Source organism: Grampus griseus (assembly GCF_964374135.1).
Source record: "Grampus griseus genome assembly, chromosome: 20".
Taxonomy (NCBI): Eukaryota; Metazoa; Chordata; class Mammalia; order Artiodactyla; family Delphinidae; genus Grampus; species Grampus griseus.
This window is the reverse complement of record NC_139014.1, coordinates 25519364-25529506: the sequence shown is the minus strand read 5'-3', so window position 1 is coordinate 25529506 and position 10143 is coordinate 25519364. Positions and strand designations below refer to the sequence as shown.

At 41.7% G+C, this 10143-nt stretch overlaps 1 protein-coding gene across 1 annotated transcript in view; it reads right to left on the bottom strand.

Moving 5' to 3' along the window:
* Positions 1-3888: 3888 nt before the first annotated feature.
* Positions 3889-10143, bottom strand: part of TAF15 (TATA-box binding protein associated factor 15) — a 29088-nt gene continuing 22833 nt past the window's right edge. Inside the window, exons 11-16 of the mRNA XM_082679088.1 lie at positions 9886-10015; positions 7034-7126; positions 6257-6338; positions 6052-6140; positions 5566-5944; positions 3889-4211 (exon numbers count right to left, since the gene is read on the bottom strand). Of these exons, the coding sequence (XP_082535214.1) occupies positions 4172-4211; positions 5566-5944; positions 6052-6140; positions 6257-6338; positions 7034-7126; positions 9886-10015 (813 nt within the window). The 3' untranslated portion in view covers positions 3889-4171. The remainder of the gene's footprint in view (positions 4212-5565; positions 5945-6051; positions 6141-6256; positions 6339-7033; positions 7127-9885; positions 10016-10143) is intronic.

Genomic DNA, 10143 nt, shown 5'->3' with positions numbered 1-10143 from the left:
CATTTCCTTTCAAATAGTGTATAAACATGATCAATTCCCATCCATCTTAAAAATAACCTCCCACAAACCCATAACCCTTTCTAGATGCCTCCTCTCCTTAGCTCACCTCACCTCTAATCATCCTTCATAATCAAGATTCTTAAATAGTTGTCCACACTACCTGTCTCCATTTCTCTAATTTCTATTATTTATTACCCTACTTCAGTTTGGGTTCAGAATTCAATTCTCTACCAAAACTGCTTTTGCTAAGGCAGTAGTTCTCAAAAGGGACAATTCTGCCCCCTCCAAGGGACACTTGGCAATGTCGGGAGACATTTCTGGTTGTCACAATTGGGGGCTGCTACTGGTGTCTTGCGGTAGAGGGCAGGGATGTGGCTAAATATCCTATACATAGCACAGGGCAGCCCTCCACAACAAATAATTATCCAACCCAAAATGTGAGTAGCACCAAGGTTGAGAAATCTCATGCAAAGATAATTTATAACCTCCGTATTGCTACATACAATGAATGCTTTCTATCCTTTATGTGACTTGGCCAACTCGAGCACTTGACCCCATTAGTTTCTCCCTCCTTGTAGTCCACTCTTCCCTTGGGTTCCACTGACACCTCACTGGTATTCCCAGTCTGTTTCAGTATCCTCTTCTATTATTATTTTTTTTATTTTTGGCTGCACCACGTGGTTTGTGGGATCTTAGTTCCCCAACCAGGGAGGAACCCAGGCCCTCAGCTGTGAAAGCAAGGAGTCCTAACCACTGGACCACCAGGGAATTTCCTATTATCTCTTAAATATTGGTACTTCTCAGGGTTTTGTCCTAGGCTCTTTTCTCTCTAGACTCCAAAACCATTAGAATCAATTGGGGCTTTTGTTTTTTAAATGTCCCAGGCCTCACAGATTCCATTGTTCTGGAGTGGAGCCCAGACATCTTCTGCATTTTAAAAAAGTTGCTAGCTAATTCTAGTATCCAGCTAAGATGGAAAACCACTACACTAGTCTTATTTTAATCATATCCACTCTCATCACTTTAATTACCATTTATATACTAATGGCTCAAATCTATAATAATAGAGTCTTTCATTTAGTCAATATTCATTGAGTACCTACCTAGGTACTGGGGTAGAACAGTGAACATCAGAAGAGGTTCCCTACTCTCCTGGAACTTACATTCTAATGGAGGAGAGAAATTAACCACAAAAAGATCGTTTCATATAGTGATAAGTACTGTGAGGACATCATTAAGAGATGATGTGTGTGTGACTGGAAGAAGTATTTTAGATACGAAGGTCAGCAAACACCTGGGAGGGAGGCTGGGATTTGACCCAACATTGTTATGAAAAGGAGTCAACCATGTGAATATGAGGAAAGAGAATCCTGCACAAAGCACACGCAAAGATACTAAAACAGAAGCACGTTTTGTACCATCAAGATTAGAACCAATGTGGTTAAGGTAAGGCTAGTATGGAAAAATATTCTCCTATGAGGTTGTGGAGACAAAGGCCAGATCATACAGGGCTTGGTAAGCCAAGGTAAGGAATTTATAGCCAACATACAATGGGAGGTCACTGAAAGGGTTTTAAAGAGGCATGACATATAGGTTGATTTACATCATTACCATATTGTTTAGCTGCTGTGTGAAGAATACATTTTAGAGGGGCAAGATTGTGGGGGACCTATTAATGGGCTATTGCAGTTATCCAGAAAAGTGATGACTGTAGCTTGTACCAGGATTAGAACTAAGAATATAAAGATGGTTTCAGGATATATTTTGGAGGTAGAATTAAAAGGACCTGCAAGTATGGAATGAGTGAAAGAGAAATCAAATGTAAGTTCTAAGTTTTTTATCTGATCTGATTTGGGTAGATTAAGACTGAGATGAGGAAGACCAGGAAGAAAGAAACTGATTTGGAGAGCAGAAGTTCTGTTCAGTCCCAGCGGAGTCACCAAAAAAAAAAAAGTTATGTTAAATACATCCTAGTGGAAAAGTCAAGTAGGCAGCTGGATATAATGCAGAGTTAAGGGAAGAAGACAGACTGGAGACATAAATTTGGTGTAGTCATCACCATATAAAACCCAGGATAAAAGTGAGTATAGGGGCTTTCCTGGTGGCGCAGTGGTTAAGAAGAATCCGCCTGCCGATACAGGGGACACAGGTTCGAGCCCTGGTCCAGAAAGATCCCACATGCCGCGGAGCAACGAAGCCCGTGCGCCACAACTACTGAAGCCCATGCAGCACAACTACTGAAGCCTGCGTGAGCCTGTGCTCTGCAACAAGAGAAGCCACCGCAATGAGAAGCCCATGCACTACAACGAAGCTTAGCCCCCACTCACCGCCACTAGAGAAAGCCCGCACGCAGCAACGAAGACCCAACGCAGCCAAAAATAAATAAATAAATTTTTTTTTTAACAAGTGCGTATAAATAGAAGAAAGGGGATCAGAACAAACTGAGAAACTTCTAACACGTAAAGGGCAAGTAAAGCTAGCAAAGGAGACAGAAGTCAGTAAGGAACATCAGTGGCACGTAATGTTCAGAGCTGCTGTTCTCTGGGCTGCAGATTTGCACACCCAGCTGCTGACTGAATGTCCCTACTTGGAAGGGACATTCACAAGTGCCCCAAATTCTACTTACCCACAACTGAATTAATTTCCCTCATCTTACTCCCAAACCTGTTTCCTTTTCCAGTGTTTCCTATTTCAATGAACAGCACATCTACCCAACTGCCCAGGCCAGAAAACTCTTTTCTCCCCACTACTTCTGACATCCAGCCAAATCCCATCAAATATACCCCTTCACTTCTCAAATCTATTATCTCCTCCTCATCCAGTCACTATCTGAGCTCAGACCTGTATCATCTCTCACCTGGTATACCATTCTGTCTCCAGTCCAGCCTCTCTACTAGGCAGCCATAATTATCTTTCAGTTGATGCCACTCAGGTCAGGCCATTCCCCTGCTTAAAATCTTTTAATGACTCCCCATGTGGAGGCAGGGGGAAAATGAAATGCAAGGACCTTATCGTAGAGCTGGCTTATCTCTCCAGTCTTATCTTTTGCATGCCCATTCTTAAACTTCTTCCTCCAATCACAGTGCACTACATACAATTCTCAAGGGCACAGCCTGTTCCTCACTCTTTTAACTCCTGATTTATTAATATTTGTTCATGTCAGTTTTCTGCTGGGAACACCAATTCCTCACCCCAGCCTCTTTACTTAGCCAATTCCTACTCTTCCCTCAAGGCTCACCAAGCTTTCCCAATCCCCCATGACTGGATTAAGTATCCTTCCAACCAGCCCTCAAAGCACCTTGTATTATTCTTACCAGAGCACTTATCAGACTATATACTCTCTGTTTGCTTGATGAGTAATATATCCAGCATCTGATGCAGTGCCTTACCCTTGGTAAGGGTAGGAAAAATAGTTTTTTAAAGAATATCAAATAACATATTATGTATATTGGTATCTTAACCCTGGTTTGTCAAACCCTTACTCTTCCTTCCTAGCCCTTGGACCCCCATATTCCCAGCGTCTAGAACACTGCCCTAAATAAATGGTTCTCAGCTGTAAACCTGGTTTTTATCAAAACCACCTGGTGATCTAAAGATAAATTAAGATTCCCAGCTCTACCTCCCCACATCCCACCAATTTCTGATCCAGTAGACCTGGGGTGAGGCCTAGGAATCTGGAAGTTTGACAACCTCCTCTGGTGGTTCTGACATGCAGTCATGCTTGGAAACTACTATTCTAAATGGAGTAGGAACTCAATAAATATGGTTGGAAGTAACATTTTAATTTCATGAAGTAGAATTCATTTCCTAATTCTTTAGAGTTCGAATCTGCTGTGACTGCATCCTGAGTGTGACAAAACAATACACTAATGTACAAAAGTCCACAAAACAAACATCCTTTATTGCAGTATTACAAAACACTTTCCATTTTGGCAATATTTTACAACGCACTTAGCTTCAAGGGTTGGGAAGGATAAGGCTGGAAGCTAAAAGGGGATATTTCGATGGACATTTCTAAAAGGAAAACTGTCCCAGCCCTCCCACCCAAATAAAAATCCAAATGTCACTTAATTTCACTACGCAAGAAGAGGCCACGAGGAAAGCAGCAGGCAAAACTCTGGCAATTTCACTATGGATCATGTCAGAGACAAAGGAACATTCAAAACAGTCATCAGTATGGTCGGTTGCGCTGCTCATTTCTGTAGTCGTTTCTAGGAATGAAAAATAAAGAGCCAGACTAAATTCTAATTTTCTACCAGGGGAAAGCATCAGACACTTCTTCAGGGTGCTGGTGACTGGCATCAGCTTGACAATTTCTATAAGAATGACACCATGCCTAATATATTTCTCTGCTCCTAGAAGGTGCTTACGAAATGTCTAATTTATCAGCTTTAAGACATACAAAGTTCCTAGAAGCCCTGCTATCACTAACTCTCTTAAAAATTTTTCCATCTAGAATAAGGACTCTAAACCACTGTGGTATTTCAGGTCAGAGACTGCCATTCCAGAACTCTAAAAAGAAGAGTAGTATAGTGGAATAAGCAAGCAAACACTTTCATGTAAGAATTCTGGACCTGCCACTTACTATGCGATCTTGGAAAAGTTACTCAACATTTCTAACTCTGTAAAATGGCAAGTACATCTACCTCTGGGGTTGACAGAAGGACTAGAACTAAAGTATACAAAGACACTTTCACAGGATTTGCCACACAGTAAGAAGTGTTTAATAGATGATGATTACTAATAGCTAACAATTATACAGTGATTACCATGGCCCCACAGCATGGCATGGTTACCATGGCAACCGTTGTAACATAATCTAATGCAACTCCACGAAGGAGATATCATTAGCCCCATTTTACAGATGAGAATACTGACGCTCCAAAGGGTTAAGTAACTTGCTTATCAAGCAGCTAGTAAGTGGTGGAGCCAGGATTTGAAAGAAGACAGTCTGTCTCCAAACTCTGTGCTCTTAACTACATGCTTTACTAATTCTTGCTACCCTATATTGTCTCTGGCACAGTAACTGAAGTTATTTTACATCACTGGTTATTCAACTTTTTTTGCCTCTACAGCTTTCACGTGCATAGCACACTCCCATCAGTACCACCAGTGATTTTCATCTGGAAAAGGTGTAACAGAATCTCCAGAGAAACAACTGCAAGGTAGCACATGTGATTTGCTAAAAAAAAAAGCACACTCCTATAAAAGCACACTCCTATAAAAGGTGTGCTCTCCCCTCACTTAGATTAAGAATGCCTGATTTACATACAGTTTCAAATCATCTCTCAATCTCAATTATCTTTAGCTATGAGAAAGAATACACACACATTTACCTACATTCATCCAAATATAAAGATCATGAATAAGAATTTCCAAAACAAATTTTAGGAATTGCTAAACAGGAAACTAAACGGATCTTCTCCAACCTAACTGAAAGAGTTGACAATGGGAAATTCAAGTTCTAAAAAACTGGACAGGAAGAAAATGTGATGAAAAGGGCTCAGACTCTAAAATCTAAGAGCAGTGAGGTACAAAGGTTAGTATGTACATTCTAATACTCACCTTCCTCCCATTTTGCCTCCATAGCCACCTCGGTCTCCTCCATAGCCGCCGCCACTCCTGTCTCCTCCGTAGCCTCCACTTCGGTCCCCAATGTAGCCACCACCACCACGGTCTCCTCCGTAGCCCCCCCCACTTCGCTCTCCTCCGTAGCCGCCGCCTCGGTCTCCTCCATAGCCACCACCACGGTCCCCCCCATAGCCACCTCCTCGGTCCCCCCCATAACCACCCCCACTTCTGTCCCCTCCGTAGCCACCGCTGCCACTTCTGTCTCCACCATAGCCCCCCCCACTTCGGTCTCCACCATAGCCGCCTCGGTCTCCACCTCTGCCCCCACGACCTCTGTAGCCCCTCTCTCCACCGTAGCCTCTTCCCCGGAAATCTGCAAGGCAGAAATGCAAACTAGTAAGGCCAGCAGAATAATGGAAAGTCTCCTTAATGCCAGTCAGAAGATTAATAGCATGCAGATGCTGTTAAAGGCTGACCCACCTCCTCCTAAGGGACGAGAGTCCTCTGGTCTGGGCTCATTGCACTGATTGCAAGAATTCCTTCGAGCAAAGTTCATATTTCCACATGACCTGAGAAAGGAGGAAAATAAAATGCTCAATAGTTTCCAATGGATTCAGAACCCCCTCCTGTACCTTCCAACCCCAATCCCAACTCTTACATCTACCAAAATAAATGGTATACTTACGGATTAGGGCAAACCCAGTCCCCACTTTTGGGGTCTCCACCTCTCCCCTGAAAGCCTCCACGGCCTCTATATCCTCCACGGCCTGGGGGAAGTAAGGAGTGGGGAGGAATCAGTGGCAGACATTAACAAAGCAGAGGAAAACCATCAGACGAAAGAACTAAGAGCAAGTGTTCATCAATAACTGGGCAGCACCCCCTCAAATTAACCCCTTATGGCAGGACTCCATGATTCTTTGATTTGGGGCTTTACTTATTTAGTCAATGCAGGAGATGTGGAAGAAGACCCCAAGGCACACATTTAAGTGCAAATAATGCACTAAAAAACTTCGAAGTCCACTTTCTATAATGCCCTCCTTAGTTTCAGAATCTCAGGGATAAAGGTTAAGTGAGAAGACATATTCCAAATTTAAGGAATTAGACACAATGGAAATGAAAGAGTTACAAGTAACTATCAACATATCAGGGAACTCCCAAACTGGTCAGATTAACTACCTAATTAGGTACCATTTAATCAACTACCTCCTAATGTCCAGGTGAATAACAAACTGCTTTATATAGCTTTCCAAAGAGATTTCTGGAACCTTCTTCCACCAATTTCTTAGCTATTACGACACCTTATTTACCTAATCTCCTATTCTGTACCTCACTTTTAAGATAGAAGGAAAAAGACCGATAGGGAGAGAGAAGTAGTAGCAAGTTCACACAACAGGGACAGAACATGGACTCAAATCCAAACCTTCTGTGTAATACCCAGGCCTGTGAGCAATAAGTATTTTACCTCGTCGCCCACCTCCACTTCCACCTCCTCTCATGAATTCAGGTCTTCTGGTGGCAAAAGACACTTTAATGATGTTGCCATGGAATTCTTTTCCTAAAAAAAAAAAAAAAGAAATGGTTTTGCAGAAATGCTATTCTACATCTCCACCTCTCAAAAATATAAAACTTACAAATTTTTAGTTTCAGAGGAATAACTGACATGTCCTCACAGAAATTCAAACACACTAGTGTTCCAAAGAGTCAAGGTAACTGTACTAGAACATGACACAATCTACTAAATACAGCAGATCTGTCACAAGGAGACAGTCATTTCTTACTAAGCAAAAAAAACAAAAAACAAAAAAAAAACAACCATCTAAAATTTTACATGAAAAAAGCCAAGTACAGAACAATGTATGTAGTATGCTACCATTTCTTTTTTTTAAAGGGAATGAGTGTGTATGTGCATGCATGTGCACACATATGCCTGTCTATACACTGCCTATTGTGCTTAACTCCAGTAGGTGAAAAGGTGGAAAGGAAACTCATTTTTTACTATATACTCTTGGTACCGTTTGAAATGTTTTCTACCTTAGACAAGTAGTATCTTTAAAAATAATGTGTGCAGGGCTTCCCGGGTGGCGCAGTGGTTGAGAGTCCACCTGCCGATGCAGGGGACACGGGTTCGTGCCCCGGTCCGGGAAGATCCCACATGCCACGGAGCGGCTGGGCCCGTGAGCCATGGCCACTGAGCCTGCGCGTCCAGAGCCTGTGCTCCACAACGGGAGAGGCCACAACAGTGAGAGGCCCGCATACCACAAAAAAAAAAAAAAAAAAAGTGTGCATATGTGATTACTTATATACATGCATACATACACATATTCTGCTGTCCCAGGGCCTTAGAGACAGAAATTTTCACTTTATATTAAATAAGAGAACTGACATATAAGGAAAAGGTGCCCAAGGAGTCATAAAATAGTTATAAATCCAGGAGTCTTAGCACTCTCACCGAAGTCCTAATTGTTGTGACTGGCAACCTTCCACAATGTCAGATGGTATGACAAGCACTTTTAAATACGAAACCCATGGATCAGTATTTTAAAAGCTGTAAAAAGATCTGGTGAGAGCTGAACTATGGAGTTACTGTTAAGAGGCTCATTTGCCCTATGGGGGAAAGGCACAATAATTTTTTTAACATATCATAAGCTATGATAGTTTTATGATTCACAGAAACTATGACACAAGCAGAAAAGTGAGGGAGAATGGACCTAGCCTTCAAGAGCAAGGTGATGGGGCCTGATTAGGGCAAAAAAGTAAAGAAAATGGAGGTGAAGACAGAGTTATCATAACCTCATCTGTGAAAAAGTAAAGAAATGCAATTATGTCTTAAAAGACACAGGTGCAATAATCTTGGAACTGGAAGGGACCACAAGTGCCTGTCAATCCAGCATAGTTTAGCACTTCACAGACAATGGTGCTAGACTGCCTGAGTTTAAGTCCTGACCCTGCCACTTATTCTGTGGTCTTGGAAATTATTTATCTTCTCTGTGCCTGAGTTTCATCATCTGTAAAATGGTAATAAAAGGGTACATCTTATAGGGTTACTGTGAAGATCAAACTGAGTTAACGCACATAAAGTTCTTAGAACCATACCTAGCTCATAAACCACAGTAAACATGCAGTAAGTGTTAGTTATTATTAAATTAGGGTACAAAAAAAACAGTGAATTTATAATAACATGGGGAAATGACTATGTTAAGACGTTAAGTGAAAAAAAGCATGAGACAAAACTACATTTGGAGTATAATGATAAACTATTTTAAAAAAGTGGAAGGAAGGGGCTTCCCTGGTGGCACTGTGGTTGAGAATCCTCCTGCCAATGCAGGGGACACGGGTTCAAGCCCTGGTCCAGGAAGATCCCACATGCCACAGAGCAACTAAGCCCGTGCACCACAACTACTGAGCCTGTGCTCTAGAGCCTGCGAGCCACAACTACTGAGCTCGCCTGCCACAACTACTGAAGCCAACGTGCCTAGAGCCCGTGCTCCACAACAAGAGAAGCCACCACAATGAGAAGCCTGCACACCACAACGAAGAGTAGCCCCCGCTCGCTGCAACTAGAGAAAAAAAGCCCACGCACAGCAACAAAGACCCAACACAGCCAAAAATTAATTAATTTATTTATTTAAAAAAAACTAACTGGAAGGAAAAGTTAATACCAGTAGTTATCTCTATGTAGAGAACTATGGATGCTTTACTCCTTTCTTCTACTCTCCCATATTTTCTTATTTTCAGGGGGAAAAAAAGTCTTACTGTTTCTTCTAAGTATGTATTAAGATTATATTTTAAGGGAAATTAATCTAAATTTAAAAAGAATATAGTCAACCAGGCCAACCCTCTACATCTCTATCAGGGTGGCCTTAAGCACAAAGCATGACATAAGGAAATCTTTTAGACAGAGTTCATCTCATTTCTAAAGGTATGTAAAAACTCTGGCCTGTATTCTCAATAGAATATCTAAAAAAGTAAACATGAAGATAATCACCGTCTACGAGAACATATTTTGACTTCAATACTAGAAAACATTTATCCAAACCACACGTTGAAACGGTATGAATGAGGGACTTCCCTGGTGGCGCAATGGATAAGACTCTGCACTCCCAATGCAGTGGGCCCGGGTTCGATCCCTGGTCAGGGAACTAGATCCCACATGCATGCCGCAACTAAGGAGCCCTGGAGCCGCAACTAAGGAGCCTGCCTGCTTCAACTAAGGAGCCGGCAAGTTCAACTAAGGAGCCCGCCTGCCACAACCAAGAGCCAGCACAACCAAATAAATAAATTTAAAAAAAAAGAAACTATATGAATGAGGTATACCATCAAACCAGTCAATGGCTGCCTTAGCTGAAGGAGGGTCATCAAATGATACTGTTGCCTCCCCTTTTGGCTTTCCTGTGTCCTTGTCTGTGTACAGATTTATCATTGGTTTTCCAGTCTTCTTATTTGTCTGAGGAACAAACAAGTGGGTGTCAGTATTTTAAGAAAAAGTGATCATGAACCACATAGGTAATTAAAATTTTATTTTTTAAAGGAATTTACATATCCATACAATAAATACTATCAACTTAACATAAA